At 39.0% G+C, this 20,332-nt stretch overlaps 1 protein-coding gene across 23 annotated transcripts in view; it reads left to right on the top strand.

Moving 5' to 3' along the window:
* kiaa1217 (KIAA1217 ortholog) overlaps positions 1-20,332 on the top strand; it is a 126,743-nt gene that overhangs the window by 64,853 nt on the left and 41,558 nt on the right. For 20 of the 23 annotated variants that reach the window (XM_008396763.3, XM_081601695.1, XM_081601693.1 and 17 more), the window contains exon 2: positions 6,119-6,405. In XM_008396763.3, coding sequence (XP_008394985.1) covers positions 6,119-6,405 — 287 coding nt within the window. Of the gene's footprint in view, positions 1-4,742; positions 4,873-6,118; positions 6,406-9,069; positions 9,259-20,025; positions 20,155-20,332 lie in introns of those variants that run through there. The other 3 variants (XM_081601694.1, XM_081601699.1, XM_081601698.1) reach the window with 3 other exon arrangements.

The following is a 20,332-nucleotide window of genomic DNA, read 5'->3' as shown; positions in this document are numbered from 1 at the left end:
TGCTCAAGTAAACACACACCATGTGTCTGTGGCTCATCTTTTGGCCCTGTGCCTTCCTGTTAATGCGGGTATGTCAGGGCAGAAAGTCTGGAAAGTCTTGTGTATTTTATTACACACACTCACACTGATAAAGCACACATCTTAACTTGAATAATAGCTGCAGTGACAGTATGTCCCACAGAGATTAGTTTGTAAGTTTTAGATTTAGAAGTCTTTGTGATCTTAGTTAAAGGGATGATTCATAATTTCTGAAGTGAAGTTATGATAAATGGGTATAACAGGTAGTGGTCTATTTGCAGTAAGTCATTCTGTCTGTGCTTTCATGTTGTATGAATCCAGATTACTTGGGTTTGAAGGATCAAGTCTAAAGCAGACTTCCACCATCCTTAACAACCCCAAGCTCAAAAAGTTCATAGCTCCTCTAAACCATTGCAATATTTGCGTTCAGTGCTTATTTACAGAGAAGCCAATGATTATTTACACATCAGAGATTGGAGGCCACCACGGATCTTCCTGTGTCAAATATGTTTTGAAGTAGCGAGTATATAAAGCAATTCTGGTCAAAGAAATGTAACAAGGTATAAAAAAACAAAACAAAGTTATTACAGAAGTTTAAAAGAATGCTAATTCACCAACATGTTTTTCCTGCAGACAATGACGTTACAATCTTAGTCACAAAAGAAGGTTATCGGTAGCGCATTGTCATCCTAGAAATAATCATCTGCTTCTCTGTAAGTAACCACCCAGTGCAGAACGCACAATGGCAGAAGTCTGCTTTGATCTTGGCCTCTCTCTGACTACCATTATCTTCAGCCCCAGGCACCAACTACTCTGAATATGTGCCAAATAAAAATGCCACCACACTTCAGATTTTTACCTGCTTATAACTTTTTAACATAATCTCATTTCAAAAATTCTGATTTATTCTTTTAAATAGTTCAGAACAGGGACATATTTATAGTAGCATATGGATTTTAAATTAATTTGTGACTCAGCAGACCACCTAAGCATAAATAAAATAAATGAACAGACATAATCATAAAACAACATTTCAGAATTATGTGAGTTTAATAAAGGAAACTTACTTGAAAGATATTACTAAACACAGTAAGGCCATTTTCAGACTTGTTGACTTAAAACCGATATAATATATATGAACGTGGGCCTCATTTATTTATTTGAAAGATGAATTCTTATCAAAAACACAAGTCATATGATTGTTGGTTTGTTTTGTTGCTGTTGGGCTTTAAGGAGTGTACTAGTAGTGAAATTATTCTTAATTATTATATAAAGTATTTCTTTTCCCCTTTAAATAAGCAGTTGTATACAAAGGTTAAAACTCAATGTGTGAAATGTGTATATGTATGAGAGTTTTACTGTCATACCTTGTGCTTCAAAAAAGGAAAGCCAATACCTTGATCAGAAGAAATATATTTCCGTCAGTGGATTTTTAGGGTATGAATGTGTTGAGTGACTTTGAAATTTCCGGCAGAGCAGCATTGCCTTATGAAGCTGCATCCTTGGAAACAGGTTGCTCATATCTGTAATGCAAGCTTATTTAATCTCACAGGCTGCTTCTACAATTTAGTGCTCTTTCTGGTAGCTTCAATGTGCAGATGATTTGGGCAGAGGAAAGTGTATGTAAACAAATGAAGAGCATATAATACGGTGGTCTCAGGCTGTCATAAGAAGAGGACCAAGAGAGGATATTTATAAAAGTCAGAAAATCTATTCAAAGTTATATGCAACTATACATTTGGGATTAAAATATAAATCTAACTTAATATTATTTTTACATTTGTTTTGCAAGTCTTTCCATGTAAAATTTCATGTGAAAATTCTTGAAACTCTCTAATTGGAGTTCCACAAAACACTGACTTGACTGAATGATCTAGACATTCACGTAGTTCACGTTACATCTAACAACCCAACTAAAACCAACATGTAAAAATATGACTGATAACACCCAATGCATGTATCAACAATAGCAGGCCAACCGAGAGACATAGTCCCTCCAGCGTGTCCTGGGTCTTCCCCAAGGCCTCCTCCCGGTGGGACGTGCCCGGAACACCTCACCAGGAATGCGTCCAGGAGGCATCCTTACCCAGATGCCCGAGCCACCTCAACTGGCTCCTCTCGACATGGAGGAGCAGCGGGTCTACTCTGAGTCCCTCCCGGATGACCGAGCTTCTCACTTTATCTCTAAGGGAGAGCCCAGCCACCCTGCGGAGGAAGCCCATTTCGGCCGCTTGTACCCGTGATCTCGTTCTTTCGGTCATGACCCTCATGACCATAGATGAGGGTGGGAAAGTAGATCGACCGGTAAATCAAGAGCTTCGCTTTTTTGGCTCAGCTCTCTCTTCACCACAACGGACCGGTACAGCGCCCGCTTCACAGTAGACGCTGCCCCAATCCGCCTGTCGATCTCCCGCTGCCTTCTTCCCTCATTCGTGAACAAGATCCCCAGATACTTAAACTCCTCCACTTGAGGCAGGACGACCCCCCTGACCCGGAGAAGGCACTCTACCCTTTTCCGGCTCAATAATGAATTATAAGATTCATTATTTTCATATGTCAATGTTGATTATTGCAATTCCTTACTTTGTGTTTGTGATACAGCTCCTTCTCTGATTACTTACACATAATAAACGCTGTAATTATAGCAGAGAACCGTTATTGGTTTCATGGCTTCAAGGTATTGCCATGTGAGCCCTGCTTTTATTGCACACAACAGATCTTTGTATCCAACTGCATAGTTATGGGACAGTAATAGCAGGGGAGAGTGGGCGTGTGCACGCTGAAGCATTCCTCCATAAATAAGTGACAGGCAGAAAGTCACTGCAAACAGAAGGACTGCCCTGCTGTTCATTGAGCAAGTGCCCCATGTTGTCTTTCAACTGAGAGGGCCATCATTTACTGAACGCTGGCAGCTGGGCAGAAGAGAATCACATTCACATTCACTTTCAGGTCTCTTGTGACACCCTAAAAGGAGGATGTCTTTTCTTCCCTTTGTGGTCTGGAATGCTGACAGCGGAAAGTGCAGCCACGCAGGTGGTTGGGACGTAAGGTTGTAATTGTTGGTTTGGGGGAAGTGCCTTGATTACAGGTTTGGTTTTGGAAAGACTGACCTGTTGGTTTGGGATGATGGGTTTGTCATTGTCATGACTGAGGAGTTTTGACACATAAACACTAGCACTGCTTTGAAATCATAGAATTTTTGGGGGAGTAACTTAACTTTAACTTTAAGATATAACTCCAAAATAACTCTTTCCCAATGTAATAGCATTCATTTTTCAAATCCTTGGGTCACAAATGAGACAGTTCTCCTGTCATGCTAAATTAGCACATTGGAAATGTGCTAATTTAATTCAGTTATTGTCAATCATAAACGTTTTAGGAAAACTGCCTGTCATCAAAAACGAACAATAAAACCTGCATACACGCTGGTTAATTAGACGCTAAAAGCAACAAAAAAAAATATTTCAGACAAACCCTGTATTGGGAGGGAGTCTATAAAAGGTTTATTTTTGCAACACCCAGATGACTAGATATTGCATTTTTATACAATTAGTTTTCCGGGGCTCCATTTATCTGATTTACAGACTGTGAAATGTATTTTAGGTCAGTTTTATGCAAATCATGAAGGCCATGATATACTCCCTACAACCAGAGCAAGATTTATATGAATGATGTTATGTAAGTACTGTGTTAAAGCTTATAGCCAGGGACATAGTTTCATATTATCATAGTGAGGTAGAAATTTATCGTAAGTATTTCTACAAATAATGAATACAGAGTACATGGGACCTCATCAGCATTGCATCAGCTCCGCAGTATGACCAAATGACACTACCTCTCCCTGTGGCCTGCTAATTCTCAGCCAGTTGTGAGCAACTGCCCAAGCATGTGGGTGGATGAAAGAGGCAAGCTCGTCCTCATGTGGTTGACATTACAGGTCAGCTGCTGCATTGTGGGTTCTTTTCACTCATTCACCCCAGAAGTTTCGATTACACAAGCCACAAACTGGCTCATTGATCCTGTCACGTTTTGTTGATAAAACTACATTACTTTGTTCCTTCTGCTGGTACATTCAGACTGTGTCACCTTACACCAGCAGCTGCAGAAAAACCGATTTGCAAACAGATGCAGATCTTTTCTGTTAAGACTAATCTTTATTAGTCAGGAGGTAATAGTAGGTAATAGTTTGTGTCAATTGAAGACCACATTACCTACTGGACCGGCATGTGTCTTTTTCTGTCCCATACTTCAAATGAGTTGATTAAATAATAGCCGACTGCATATGCTGAGGGCAGTTTGCGATGTGTTCAGAAGTAGGTTTTGACACATTGGGATGCGTTCTAGCATCTGGTGGGCCCCCCCTCAATGTAGACAGAAAACGTAATGAGACACAGCCTGCAGACAGAATCCTGATCAAGAACAGATTGCAAGCAAACGCGTGAGGGTTTATGTGTGTCAGTCAATCTGACACCTGTTAGGCTCTTAGTACATGGTGATGATAGTTTCTGCTCTGTATCTGTTGGGTTTTGTTTCTTTTTTTCTATTTTGCATTCAGTCTGTGATTGTTCCAAAGCAGCAGTAGAGCCTTTAGCCGGAGGGGTGAGGGTCTGGTCGCTCTGTGTCCTGGAATGCAGTTGACTTTCTAAATCCCCACTAGTCTATCCTGGGGCAGAGGGGCAGGGCCTATCTCAGGCCCCCTTTTTTTTTTCCACGTGAGCTGCATTTGGAATCTGTAAGCCTGCTGAGAGTTGGTCCTCCCAGCTTGGACTTCGTTTTTCTTTTTCAAAGGTTGATTTCATAGAGCAATGGAAGAAGGAATTGCTGATGAACCTAAAGATAACTCACTTAGGGAAGGTAATGAACTTTTTGATATGCCTCCCACAAATTATTTCACATCTTTCATAGTATTTGAGTGTTTTCTTTCTGCTGAGTGTAATTTTGTTAGCAGTGGGGAAACTGTTTTGGGAGTTAAAAATAGTATTGAGTACATGAGACATGCTGCGACATGAGCAGGGTGGAGGTTTGGGTGGATGACGCAAGACCACTTAGTTTTTTGGGGTTTTTTCTCAAAATTATACCTGCTTTTGTAAAAAGAAAAAAAATCATAGGTGAGAACAAAGCAGACAGTACAAACAAAAATGTGAAAGGTGCAGTCCTCTGGGTTGATTCTCCGTCTTCCAGTGCTTAGATAATAAGCCTTCTGGATTTTATTTGTGTGTCGTGAGAATATTTCACATCTCATCTCAAAGGCTTCTTCAGTTCTGGCGTACTTCAGTTATTAGTAGTTATTAATTATTAGTAGATACTGCAGCTGTTAAACCTACAGCAAGGTTATCTCAGTCTCAGCCCCAAAGTTTCTGAGAGGGTAAGATTAGAAAAAAAATAAAGTCTTTCCTGCATTTGAGGTACACTGTGTGCTTTTAAGCTTTTACAGGCATAAACTGTGGCAACTCTCTGGAAATTATTCATTCAACTGTTCATGGGCTGAACTCTGCAAGAGGTGCTTTATTTTACTATTTCTATTTGTCTAAAAGGTACAGATTGTACCTGCCTATAAAACAAGAAAGCAGATAATTTCAAGATATTGCATTTCTACCCTCTGACACATTTCCCAAGGCACTGTGACAGCTTTCCAGTCCCAAATTGATTTGAATATGTGAAAATAAACTTAAATTATAACAGGTTTTTTATAAATTAGTCTGGTAGTTCAAAGACTGTTGGTTTTCGAACTCCCTTACACAATGTGTTAAAGTATCCTCAAGTAAGACATCAAACTCCTGATCTGCAAATAAGTGTGCAAATGTGTGTCTCAGTGTGAATGTGTATTTTCTTTTGTGGAGAAGCAATCGAATAAGTACATAAATGCTGTTCATTAACTATTTCAGCCAAAAACAGACCCAATGAAATATTACCTTGGTTACAGTGATGTGAACTACCTGTTTTAAAATTCTACAAAATAGTTGTTTATCCTGGATTTGTGGGTTCAGACTTTGACAGGAGACATTATAAATTAGGATTTTACTTGCAGGTGGGATTGATTAAAATAGTAATTGTCCAGAGTTCTGACTCCTTGTCTCTCTGTTTCTCTTTGCTATCTCAGAACAAAGCAAAAGCAACCTGAAGGTGACCTCCCCAGAGGACACTGAGCATGTAAGCCGCAGGCAGGCGTCTCCAAATGGGACAGCTTCTACAAGAGGGGATGCCAAAGGCAACCGCACTGTCCCTCGAAGGCACACATTAGGTGGGGCCCGCAGCTCCAAAGAGATACTGGCCATGCAGCCATCAGATATGGACAAGAAGAGGGAGGCCTTCCTGGAGCACCTGAAGCAGAAATACCCCCATCATGCCTCAGCAATCATGGGCCATCAGGAGAGGCTGAGAGAGCAGGTCAGTGGGTTTAAGAAGGTCTAAATTAACTCCAGCAGGAACGGGAGTTAATTTATGTAACCTGTATGATTTATGTGAACAATCTCCTTTTACACTAAACAATGCTTTGCAATTTTTTTTAAGCAAAAACAAGCAGGTATTTACAGTGACTGGCAAAAGTAGGCACACCTCTTGAACATTTTCATATTTTCTCATGTGACAACAAGCCATCTTATTCAGATTTTATGCATAATTAAGAAGAAGATAAATGGTACACTAGCTTTTGACAACTAAGTACTGAAACTTTTGCCAGCTCTTTCTTGTTAAAAGCCTTGAATTCTTTAAAGTCTTGAAGCAAATCCTCACTTGAGCTCTGGCTATATGTTTGTCTCCTATCCTGCTGTAAGGTTAAACATAAATGTAGGTTGGAGTTTGGAGATATGACCATATGAATACATTTGCAAGACACAGTAAGACTTAACAATGGGATAACTGTCTCTCTTTGTAAATACAAAGTAACTCAGAAGTTGTCTGCAACATGTGGAAGATTGTAACTGTTTCTTAGTTTTTTTCTGCACGTATTAGACAGTGCACAGCTGTTTAAGCGGATGGTGAAGTCGAAATCTGAAGTTGCTAAATTGTGTGATACATTAAGGTTTGAGTAGGGTTAGTGGCCATTAGAGCCTCTTAGAGGTTTGGTGCCCATATGTGCCTTGGCTGTGGTTAAGTTAAGCCCTGTCTTTTGTTGGCAAATAGATCTGGAACAGCTGCAGTGAAACCAGACATTAGACATAATGCCTGATGTGACCTAAGCTAAAGGAAACCCCACTTGACAGTTTTTTGTTCCCACCAGCCTTTAAAAACGGGAAACATGGAAGAAATTATTTACATTCTGAAATACAAAACATACAATAACCTAATATTTGCAACAAAAATGAAAAACAAACCCAAAAAATACCCCATACAGATGGAATAATGCACCACTGGTTTAGCTGAGGACGGGCATGACTATGGGAAAAGACAGATTTTGAAACCACAATCCACCATATATGTTATTTAAATGCCATTATATTTCAAAGAGTTTCATGCACTCGCTTAAGTTTCCTCTTTGGAAGAGAAATTCTTCCAGCCCCACACTGAACATTTGCTATGACATGTTTTTTTCATTATGCTTCATGGTTAACCTGTCTGTGATGTTTGTTGTCAAAAAGTTCATATTTAGCCTGCTCTGGTCTGAAGATGCTATTTTGTCAAATCTACTTATTTTTTGTGATGGTAGGACTCATGGGGTTCTATTCTGGAATGTCTCCTAAGCAAAGGATTGACATATGGATGGCATCTAATGGTCTTTATGAAGACTTGTAGCCTTAAGATGCCACTCTTTCCTTCTGCTCTGCCAGTGGAGTTTGGAGATTTTTGTACTTTCTTCCTGCTCTTCATGCAGACTGATGACAAGCTTAGTTCCTCGTTTGTTTTTCTTTGCAGTGTCATGTCATATTTATGCATCAGGAAAACTGAGAGAAATAAATGTTTCCAAATGTTCTAAATGCTTAGTTTGTGTTTAGTTTTAAATGGTTTGCTATGGATGCTGACTATTTTGCCTCTGGTGATTTTATATAAAAAAAAAATGTAATGTTTTTTTTTTTTCTCTCCTGCTGAAAAAATGCGCTGAAATTTGAGCTGTCATTATGCTACAGCCAAGAATGTTGTATTTATTTTAAAGGTCTTTACTCATCTTTTCTGGGCGAGGTAAGAAACGTGTCCATGTCTGAATTTGTGAAAAGAACAGCTGTGTAAAGGGCTTTTGTTTAGTTTTAAATTATGCTGATTACTTTTCTTTGTAGACTGCAATGAATTTCAAAACTATTTCCTTCCTCCTTTTTGCTGCGGGTAATATTTGAGGTGCGTCCAATAAATCTGCCTGTCATTGCTCCCTCCCACATCTGTGGTGAAAGAGTGTTATGAAGTATAGCAGGAAACATGCAAATAACAACAGTTCAAATTGGCCATATATGCTCCTGCTTTAATCACCTTATTTGACTTCTCTTCAGCTTCAAGCACACTGATATACTCTAAGTGACACAGTGATGGAGAATGTATGTTTCCCAGTGTTGTTTCTGAGGTTTTAGAGGTTATAAAGTTGTGCCGTGTCTTTCAACACTCTGATGCATCTGGGCTAGAATCAAGGTGAACATTTCACCTCACCTGGACATTTTCTGCATGTTTGCTTTGGGTCAGAGGACACAAAAAGGATGAGCAAACAGAGGGTCTGTAGCCAAAACAATTCAGGTAATGGTAAGATAGGCACTGAGTCATGGGGTAGCTCCAGGCGAGGGTGCAAAGCATTGTCCAAGAGGGGGTTTGTCAGGCAGCCTTTACATGCACAGTGAAACCTTCTTCCACATCAACATCATAGACTTTGACGTATGCAAATCTGCAGCCGGTGAAGATAATAGGACATCACTAGCCCAGTTGTTTACATTTATCTGAGTCTAGTCAGAGTTTTCCCCTCAACCAGATATAGATAAATATACAAATCGTGTGGTTTACTGAAATAAAAATAAAGGGAGGAGAATACTCCGAGTCGGAAGAAGTCAGACAGGTAGGATCAGCTCCGGACCGGGGTGGAGTCAGGGTTGCCATAGGGACTCGTGATGTCACAGCTGAAGGGCTCAGTTTACGTGTAGGTGCTTGTAGGAGAGAACTGGCTCGGTGTGAGAGGAGCAGGAGAGCTCTGCTTGGACGGGCTATGGACCTAAAGGTGGTTTGGAGGGATATGGTTCACTGCACGTGAAGTCCGGCGAGGATTAAACTGAAAAGGAACTTTCTGAAATTATTCGAGCCAATCAGAAGCCCGGATCAGAAGCAGTAAAGGTAGAGAACATCGAAATTTGCGATGTCTTTCTAGTCAGCAAGTGCAGCTGAAGTCGTTTAAGTTGCTACTGTGTTGGAAGTTTGAGCTGGAAGAGATCACACCGATGCGTGTTTTTGTTGCGGTTTTCTAACACAGCAGTGCGCCAGCCTTGAGTTGTTTTTTTTTTTTTCTTACCGTGCCATGCTGTCACAGTTTGCGCACAAATTTTAAAAAATGTCCAGCTGCTGTATGACTTAATTGATAATTCGTTTGAAATGCCCATTGAGGTCGAAAATGATCAAAACAATGCTTTCTCCTGGAACTTTGTCGTATAATTGCAAAATAAGTCACATTATGATCGCGGAGTCTGCAATGCTACATGTTGCGTCGTGCATGAAAATAATTGTGATGACATAGTAATGACGAGTATTTGCTTGGAATATTGACTTCTGTGTACTTGTTTTTGTTGTTTTGTTTTTTATACAGGGGCGCTCCCAGAAAGTTTTTAAATGGGTTGCCTGCTGAGGGCCCCAAACAGTCTTTGAATGGCAAAACAAATAACACCCAATGCCTTGACTGCATTTTTTAAAATGGACATTCTATAAAAATAAATAAATGGGAAATGGCCTGCACTTGTATAGCACTTTATCAAGTCCAGAGCAACCCCAAAGTACTTCACAGTACATTCAGGCAGATGGTGGCAAGTTGCACTGTAAAAAAGTTTGGTACAGACCCCACAACACTGCAGATGTATCACCAATCTGCACCAATCCCGCAGTCTTGTTCACAAATGAGGGAAAAATAGAGCAGGAGATTGATAGGCGGATGTTGTTGTGTATTAGGGCTATGTAATAATATCGATTTTGCGATATATATCGATATTTTCTTTTCTAGAAAAAAATCTATATTCATCCGCAAGTATCGTAACATCCAACTGTCACCTTGCTCACTCACTGCTTGCTTTGCCGGGAGAATGATTAGGTCATCAGGCTTAGAGTGATTCCTTCAGATTTTAAGTGTCAAGTTTAAAAAGGTATTATTTACTTTACAAATGCATGTTAGCTACAGTTTGTACTGTTTCAATTAAAAGAAACATGTTTTCTCACCACTTCTTTGATTCATTTTGTCCAGCTGTCGACTTTAAGTCTGTGTCCATGTCCAACCAGAGCCAGGTATTGTGTAGTTCCAACTCTATAACAGTCACAAAATGTCACCAAAATTACTCTGTCCCTCTAAAATCTTTCAGAAAATCGCAAAAGTGTATTGAATTCTATCGCTTGCTGAATATTGCAATATATATCGTATCGTGAGCAGAATATCGTGTAGCGTATTGTGAGATTATTGTATCACTACAGCCCTATTGTGTATGGTAATAGTTAATACCCCCAAAATTCCCTTTTTTGTAGTGTATTAGTTGTTGCTGCTCAACTTCCTTGCCTTTGTAATTTTGACATTTTTAGACATTGCATTGAATCAAGCGTGGAACATTTTTATAGATGAAGACTGATGCTAGATGGGATGTCTGTAACATGTTCAGAATTGTTTAATTTGTTTTGGCTCTCATGGTCTATCATTATCTCAATTTTACAAGACCAGATGCTTGCTGCCTACTTACAGGAAGCCCCAAGCTCCTTTATTTTATTTTGTATCTAAATATACTTTGGGTCATTCCAAGTACATGGATTGCTATGGATGTAGCCCAGTATCCTCAGAAGAGGTCATTTCTGTAGTATTACTTTAATCTAAGTTAAGATAGTGTAGAAAACAAAATGTTTTGTTGCTTTTAAAGTTCATCAACCCAGAGATTAGAGGCACAGCTAATGCTGATTGCAAGTTTGTTATTCAGATTGGTGAGATGGAGCTTGCTGGTGATTACTTTGAATTTGTTACAGGATATTGCCATAAGGCAGACGAATACAAGTATGAATATTTGACAAGTGAATTCGGGGTTCATGAATAGAGGAAACCGTGATTGTAAACTGTGCTTGGCATAATCTGATTGGCATTCTCAAGAGGAATGCAATCAGTAACTGCTAACAGATGCGGGAGAAAATGAAAACAAAGTACAAACAAAGAGTTTATTGCAGCATTTGTCATCTTGCATCCCAGGGAGGTGTTATTCAGCTTCAAGACAACACAAGCAGAAAACAAGCCTCACAGTAGCACTGCTGTGTGAGCGATAGAGTGGAGGATTTGTTGCCTTTCCCACGCAGGTGTAAAGATGCCGGCCATACAGGAAAAGCCGCATCGGTGGCAGTGCACGCTTCAGAGGCGAGAATGAAATGTCTGCTTGGGTTTGAGTTACATAGGTGGAAGTTTTATCAAGGTCAGCCGGAGGTTGGAAAGATAATATCACGGAAGCCGGAAAAGTTGATGACCCTTGTATTTTCTGAATGGCTGCCCTAACAGTGACTGAAATGAAGAGACTGATGAGATACTCTTTTTCTACTTCTGTGATCCTTAAAGCCACAACAAAAGCAAGTGGCTTAATCTCCTCCACTCCTCATAACCCCCCCTCCTCCTCCAAACACCTGGAAGCCTCCCTAAGGGAGATGAGATAACTTCCCACTGGCCCAGACTGCCACACATCCTCTTCACCCTTCTGCCTCTGCCCAGGGGCGACGACTGTGACTAAATGAGCTGCTTGACCGATCACAAACACACACATACAGACACAAAATCCAAATTCCTTCCTGTGGCTGTGTCAGTTTCTGTGTGTGTGATGAGCTGTGAACAGGTTTTCAAACAGAATAGAGCAGATATTTTGGAGCATCTAAGTGCCTTTGTGTTCAACAGGCAGACAAACTGACCGAGAGTACATTGAATTCATCTTTAAGCATGATTAGCAGTCTCCTTTCATCATTCTGAAGAATGCAGACCATTACTCATACCAATTTTGGGTTACTGTTTTGGAACTTAACTAAAATGTCCCCAGGATGGATATGATTTGAAGGCCTGTGGTAGATGACTGAAAGATACCTGAAAAAGTCAGGTATGAAATAACCAAAGCAAAAATTTACAAAATGGCAGATTTAGTACACACCTTCACCTATTGTTGATTAGCTTTCTAAGTTTAGTTGCTTATTTTCTCGGTTACATCTCCCACACTGAAGAGTGGTCACAGTTCAGGGGATTCCAGGCTGAAAATCATTCAATTTTGGCCTGCGGTTGATTTCTCTGTGCATTTTTGGTACAAAAAGCCAAAAACGATGTTGTCTTTATAGAGGCCTCTATTCTACCAATTGTTGCATTTCTCTTCATAGTGAATTTTAAAGGGATTGTTTATTTTATCTCCCCCACCATCATCTTCACTTTGCATTATGGCGAGAGAAACTTTTTCTGAATCAGTTTTTCATTATTGCATAGACTAGCTTAGGTAAGAAAATATTTTGTTGGAGCTATTTTCTGCATTTATAAACCCTCATTTGCCTTACTTGAAAGTTATGTCTCTCTGTCTTTCCAATTTTGAAGAGTAGGTAGGACAAATGTGGCTTTTGTTTCACATTGTGTTAATGGCCCAGAAAAACAGGAAGTTAAACTAACTCAAAAATCCTCGACACTCTTAACATATCAAAAGCGAAGTATACTTAAAGTATACTCTTTAATTAAACTGGTTTTATAGAAATTGTTGGGGGCATAAATTACTGTAGTAGGCCTTTTGGTCATTTCAGTTACTGTAGTCAATTATTTCTTAAGGTGAAAATCACTCCAATTAAAGTGATTTTCCAAATTCTTTCATTTAGATCTTTCATTGCTTGTGCAAAGAAAAGTTAACTGATTTAAGTGCTTTTCATATATTTACCAGTGGTACCAAGAATGTGGAAGGCTTTCTTCAGTATTTCTTGTTTTCGAGTTCACAAAGCTTCACGGTTCTATCCAAACATTTGCTAGGTTGTGTATGTTAGAAGATGAAAGTATCAACTCTGAATTATGTCACTTTAAAGATCAATAAATCAATGTCATTGGAATATCACTTGAAGAACAAACTGAAGAAAGAGCTGATCATTTTTCTTATTTAAAATATGTTAAAATTATTCTGTTGTTCATTTGAATTAGTATGAACATAAAAACTGCATTCAGTGCTTATGAGTTCAAGTTTTTATTTTGCTGACAAGGATATTTCCATAGTTTTTTATGTTAACTTTTCCTCCAATGTTAGATCTGCAGTGATAACATATACTATTTTTTTAGTCTGCTTTGCTGAGTGAACATGCACATTGAAACTGATAAAGGCCTGACTGATAGTCAAAAGCAGCTGTTTTCTTATGATGTTGCTTTATATAACATGTTGTAATCATTTTTGCTGTTGTTTTATTCAGATCACAGCTGTTTTTTGTTTTTTTTTTTGCTTTTGCTTACTTTAGTGTGTTTTGTCTATTTTCTGAAGATATTTAAAGTGTCGTAATCTGCGGTTTAAGTGGATTTCTTCCACATAGTTTCCCTAAGATTGTGTTGAAGCAATGCTCCAGAGCATTTGGGGTAGCTTTCCTACTTCTATACATTCAGCTTAAACTTTTCCTAAATACTTAGACCCATTTGAAACATGGTGTCAAGTTATTTTAAACTCTGCAGTTATGCTTTTGGATTAGGTTTACAAGTTGGAACTTGGATGCCCTCACAGATAAGTTGAGCGCACTTTATTTGAAAAAACAGCTGGATTTAGTGCAGCAGGCAGTAAAATACTTGCTGGTCTTTTTGTCATTTTATTGTTTTGTACCACTGTAGTCTTGGACATGTGGTGTGGGAAAATAGATTACAACAATGCAACATTTCATAACCTTTAACCTAAAGATTTGTAGTTATTTTCTTGTTAGAAATCTAACAATAAATTTTGATTGATTAGCTGATAACAGGAAAACATAAAGCTTTTAATGGGTACATAAATGGTGAACAGGGCCCTTAAAGTACCTATGCTTGTAGAAACCATGTTATAGAGTATAACTGCATCTGAAAAGAGGATTATGAATTCAATGCACCACTGAAAAAAAAGACCTCGCCTTACCACATTTTTTTAGCAGCTTAATCCATGTTTGAATATAATAAAAACTTTGAAAATGGGAGTTTAGAAAGTAAAGGCAGTTTTTAAAGCCTCCACCTGAGTCTTTTTTAAGCAACATTTGGCCAGCCTCCCCACATTCTTTTCTCTGTGGGTTCCTGGCTCCGCTACACTCTTGCCTCACAGATTCAAGGTCAACAAGATAATGCTGACTCCAAGTGCAGCGTCCTGCAAGAGATCGGAACATGATTAAAGAAAAGCTGAACTGAACTGGGATTAGTCTTGGGATGGAATCGCCTCTGGTTCTAAATAAATACTAAACCCAAGATAAGTTACTAATATCCAGTGCTGCCTCAGTATCCCTGTAGGATTTCACAGAATAACTCATTTAAATATAAAAGCTGGAATTTTTAAAATCCTAGTAAATGGTTTCATGTTATTCTGTTGCTGGTTACATTTTGCATTGAATGCAGTAGTTTAATTATAGATAACTTTAATTGTATTTTATTTTTAGTTGATTTTTTTTTTAGTTTTACAATACATACCTAAAAAGTTTGGATTGCATTTTGATGTGAAACCTCTGAGTCGTAAATCTTTTTTTTAGGGTGTGCTGCTTGGTTTACAAATTTCATGTAAAGTACAATGTTAGGACCCAAACATCACTTTTCAAATCAGCAGGGGCTGTTCTTGCTGCCGCTTCTACATAAAATGATGATCTGAGAGAAACAGGACGCAGAAAGATGGAGATGTCTATTTAATGACTGGATTGTTAACCAGGATATTTTGTTGGGGTATAGGGTTTGTTTTTAGGGGTGCGGCATCCCAACTGAGAGGACAAGTGGCGCCGAAACTGTGTCTAATCCCAAGTGTCATTGGAGGGGTGGGGAGTTTTAAGCTGCTCTGACAGAAGGCCTTGATGGACCTGCCACTGACCAATGCTGATAATGAGGCAAGCCAGACAGAATTTTACACGCTGTCTCAAACGCAACGCCAGTGGACTAATCAGACCAGCTAATCAGGTCTGAGCTCTTCTCTGTGCCCAGTTCTGCAGCAAAAACAGAGCTGTATTACCACTGGCTTAAGATAACAACAGCGGTCTGACTTGGTGCTGCTCTACCCCAAAAAGGCATGCAAAGGTGATGAAGATCCTAAGAAGTTTGGATCATCTTGACAGGCAAAGGCAGTGACATTTTTAACCTTGTGCCCTTACGCTCCTTTGGAGCACCATGAATGCTGTTTGTCAACATAGGAGTTTTACTGGCTGGTTATTTAACATATTTCTTCAACTTGTTTGCCCTTTTACAAAACCTACTGTTTAAACTACACAAAGAAGGCAAAGAGGCAATTCCATTACTTAGCAAAAAGTTGTTTTAATTTGTGATGATTCCGACTAATGCATTTCGAATTGAAGAGCAATAATGGAATCACTCTGGAGTAAAGACAGCTTGCATTAATTATGTCTGAATTTACAGTTATGGTTCTGGCCATGTTACTAAGCAGTGGTAGAAGTATAAATGTTGTGGCTGAGGCTCAACACCAGCATAAGTCTGCAGTGGAAAAGTACATCTGAGTACCAACAGTGAACAGGGCTTATATCTGACAACATTTAAACCAGTGACTTATAACTTTAATTTTAGCATCTTTGTTAAACGTAGTCAGATTTGGCAGTTGTTGGATTTAGTTGTTTGGTTTGTCATTGGTATTTAGTAATTCTTGACCAGTATGTGCAGATTTAGGCATCTTTTGGTCAACGTCATTGTTGGTTTTGATTGGTTAATGAAAAAATGTTATGGCCAGCACTTTCATGTTGGTGAAATGTAATCTACACTTCAGTTGAGTAAAGGGACAGCTAAAGAATTTGAGTTTGCTAAAATAAAACTCAATATGTCCATCACTGGGGTTTCCAAATGATATAGCCGTGCTTACATTTGACCTCTTATTTTGAACTCGCAAAATTCAAAGGATTGAAATTGGATATCATTACTTACTACATAAATGTCAGCCAAAGCCAAAGTGAAAATCACCTTTCTGACTTTGGGTAAAGTCTGAAATAAATTTACCTCATTCTGTTAAGGTTAATCTTTTACAGCTACTCTGATATTTATCCCCAAAGATATTTCCTCCCCTGAACATCCTAATTTCCCATAACGTTCAATTATCCTCTGTTGGTTGTGTGCATTTTCACTAGCTGCTCTATATAAGTAAAGTTCATCAGTTGATGTTAGACAGCGCTGGAGCAAAAAGTAACTTGCCAAAAAAAATTTTCATTCATATATGCAAAGGCCATGCAAAAGTATGTTTAAGAAGTGCAATTCTTGCAACTACAACCAATTTCTACAACACTTTTTATGGAAACCATTTTTGTGATTTATTTTTAACACTTAGTTAAAAACAAAATGTAGGGATTTTTAAATGGTGGTCCCAAAGCTCACGCTTCTCTAATGTATAAATACAATGTGACATAAGACCTATTTCTATTGGTCTCCTGTCCCTATGTTTCCCATTTTATGTTTCCCTTCATCATGGGAAACATAAAACAACATGCCATTCATGCAAGCCAGACATTCATAGGGCAGAAATTAGGTACTCCCTGAAGTTCCCCATATCTGCTGTTGGAGCAATAATTAATAACCTCTAAAACAACTGGAACTGTGACAAACAGGCTGGATGATGACCAAGCAGTAAAAAATACAGAAAAACTGCAGCAACAGAGTAGCTTCTTAAGAACACTAAGTAAGCTTGACCAATTTACATTTAAAGCATAAGTAAGCATCTCAATGTTGGCAAGAATAGTTTTGGGCATTGTATTTGAATATATAGGTTGAATTTTCCCCCTTTACCTCCAATTTAAACCTTTGGAATGCAAGTCTATCCTACATCTGGACCCATTTGTTTGCGTCAAAGGAATGAGCCTCACTTCAAAAGACGATTCAGAGATGGAGTACTGGGATGATTTCACAGCTCTGAGCATCTGGCTCAAACCTATTTTGATCCTCTGTATTTTATTTCCCGCTGGCTCGCTCTTGGTGAAGATAAAGGGATGGGTTGGCAGCACAGCAGCTGAATTATTTAAAGTCAAATAAGCCGCATTCATAAGATATTTGAAGTACGTTTTCCAGCTAATACAATGAGTGCACAGATTTGTCTTGCACTAAGCAAGATGACATGGATGATAGGAAGCACCTGTAATTTGCAGCAGTAAAGTTTCTCTTGGCTTTTGGAGCTAATTTGTTGTAACTAATTGGTTTGATAGATGTGGAGTGTGCGGCACGGTTCTCTTAATGTTTTTGCCTCAACTGGGGTTTCATGCTTTACATACGCAAGCTTGTCATATTTTCTACTAATTGATCATGTATTTTGTTTAGACTGCAGTTTAAAAAGTGCAGTTGCTGCTAACACATTAAAGCATAAGTCCAGAGATTTAATGGTTTCTACTGTTAATTGACTGGGACAAAGGTGGATGATTGGGAATAAGTTTTTGGACGAGTCAGCAAAAATATGAGGGGAAAAAGTACAGTAACATTGAGTGTTAGGTGCTTGTCTGTGATTCTTTTTAAAACCCTGGGCTAATTATTAAGTATCTGCTCATGCAAGCAGAAAGCAGGTATAATAAATATGCGGCACAAAGAAGCCATGCAGTCTTCAGGAAGTTGCTAATTGGTTTCAAGAATTCCTGACAACACGTTGTGTCTTACAAGATAACTGGTTTCCCATAGAAAAAAAACCAAAAAACATTGTTTGTATCAGTTATTTAAATACACTCATGTGTATGGACCCCTATTTGGTGGCATATATTCAACAATGTTTCTGAAACATTCCTTAGTGATTTTGGTCCAAATCAACTTGATAATATCACAGTTCCTGTAGATTTGTCCGCTTAACGTCCATGAGGTGAATTCACCTTTCCACCGCCTCTCAAAGGGTGCTCTGAGTGATTGAGATCCGATGACCATGGAGACCGATGAAGTATAGCAAACTCATCGTTTTCCTCCTGGATAAAACCCATCAGAAGATGGGTACACTGCGGACATAAAGAGATGGACAGGATCAGCAATAATGCTTAAATAACTTGGAGCTCATTGATCCAATGTGCAGAAAGGAAATATTCCCTGCATTGTTACACTACCAGCACCAGCCTGACGCTCCTGAATCCCTTTATGTTGTTGACACCAAATTCTCATGCGACACTACAGTTTTTGTATTGAACTGAGCGCGGTGGCAATCCAGTGTCGGCTTCAGCTGGCGTAGTCACTTACTTCAAGGTTCAACTTGCTGTACAGTCAGAGATGGTGCTCCTCATACCATGGCAGCAACAAAGGGTTATTTCATCAATGTTTCCTTCTCTGCTGTCTTGAACCAGTCTTCATTACATCTAGATAGCTAACTGCACTGAAACGGTGTGTTAACAAGCATTAAAAAAAGATATACCTAAAGTAGTTAGCATATGTTTCACTCTTCCTTTTGTGAACTTTCAGTTTGCTAGACAGCACAAAGGATTTTTTTTTTACAGGAGAGAATAAAACTTTGTTTCTCTTTGTAAAAACAGCCGTAACTCATGCAAAGACCGGTTTTCTGATAAGTGATGGCAAATGTGTCCACTTTTTTGTTTTACCATGAAGGATTTATCTGCACATGTAAGCAAATCGAGCACATGTTGCGCAGTTCTGGGCTGTTCTAAATGTTCAGTCTCACGGTCGACATCCAGGAGCAAGTTGGGACAAATCAAGCCGTAAGCAAATAGTTTGCGTGTGTTTGTTTGGCAAGAAGGATAGTAGGTAGGTGAGAAGCAGACTGAATATGTGCAAATTACTACATTCAGTAAGGGTTCTTTCGGTCTTGGTGTAAGTCTGGACCTGTTATCTTTTATAACTGCCTGTCTTTAGTGCAAGGCTTAAGTAACTTTTTGAAAAGCAAAACATTTTGGTAATGACTTATTAGAATATACTCAAAAACAAGATGAGCCTTTCAAGAAAAGAATATAGCATACTCAATTTTGTGTTGGCAGGTTAGTTATCAAACATTGGCCACAAAAACTTCCATTGATGGAACAAGTAGGAATACCCTTTGCTTTATGGGAAAAAGAACTAAGGTCAGAAAGAAAACACAAACTCTCCTGTTAAACAAACTCAAAGTGATTGTGTGACTATGTCTGCCATCAAAATCCTGGTTTATGTCTTTTTAGTGGAAATGCTGGCAACGTCTGATTTACAGCTGTGCCAGGAATGGCACAATTGGCAGAAGTTTAAACCTGAAGCCGGTGTTCCACCATTAAGTTGCTTCCTCAACTGCAGGACTTGTGTTAGATATTCACCCCAGTCAACCATGTCAACCCACTCATTTACCAAATATCAAACCGATATGTGTCTATCATTTTAGCCCCATGAGTTTGAAGACTAGCTTTGGATTTGCATCAACACCAAAACCCATGTTGTAGTGTTGGAGCAGTTTGTTTTTTATTAAATAAAAGTGTCTGTTTCAACTTGTCTTATTTATTACGTTTAGGGTTGCTGCAGGTATCCAGAATTTAACCTCTGAACCTTCATGAAAGTGAGAAATATTCAGACACATTCAATAAGTCCCTAACACTCCGTAACTTGGGCTGGACAGTCATGGTGGAATTTAAATGGCTCACATAAAAACAATGGCTTTCCCCCTGCTGTCTTCCTACTGTGGATTGTGTGTTTGCTTGCAATGTGCTGCTGGATCGTTAGGGATGTGGTAGATGGTTGTAGCGGTGGGGGGGGCGGTGTCTGCATCCGCTATGGAGTGGAGTAGAGAGGGAAGGGAGCAGGACAGGGGCCAGTTGTGCAGAGCAAGTGCTGCGACGATAACACAGGAAGAGACTGTTTCTCTCTCAGAGCGGGGAGTTTCTAGTCTCACATGGAACTCACTGGTGGACTGTTGAAACTTGGCAAAAATGGTAAATAGTGCATTTTTTTAGCTCTCTACCAGGTTTTGTGTTTCATTTATTATTGGAGATTGAATATTATGTTAACTATTAATAAGCACAGGGCAAATAATAGCAGAACTAGTGTGCAATGCATTTAATGCTTTATATGTTTTTTTTTTCTCACAGCTCCTTTTACAAGGTGTCTAAA

Source organism: Poecilia reticulata, chromosome 20, assembly GCF_904066995.2.
Source record: "Poecilia reticulata chromosome 20, P_reticulata-male-v2, whole genome shotgun sequence".
NCBI classification, from domain to species: domain Eukaryota; kingdom Metazoa; phylum Chordata; class Actinopteri; order Cyprinodontiformes; family Poeciliidae; genus Poecilia; species Poecilia reticulata.
Note: the sequence above shows the minus strand (reverse complement) of the source record. Positions and strands in the feature narration are given on the sequence as shown.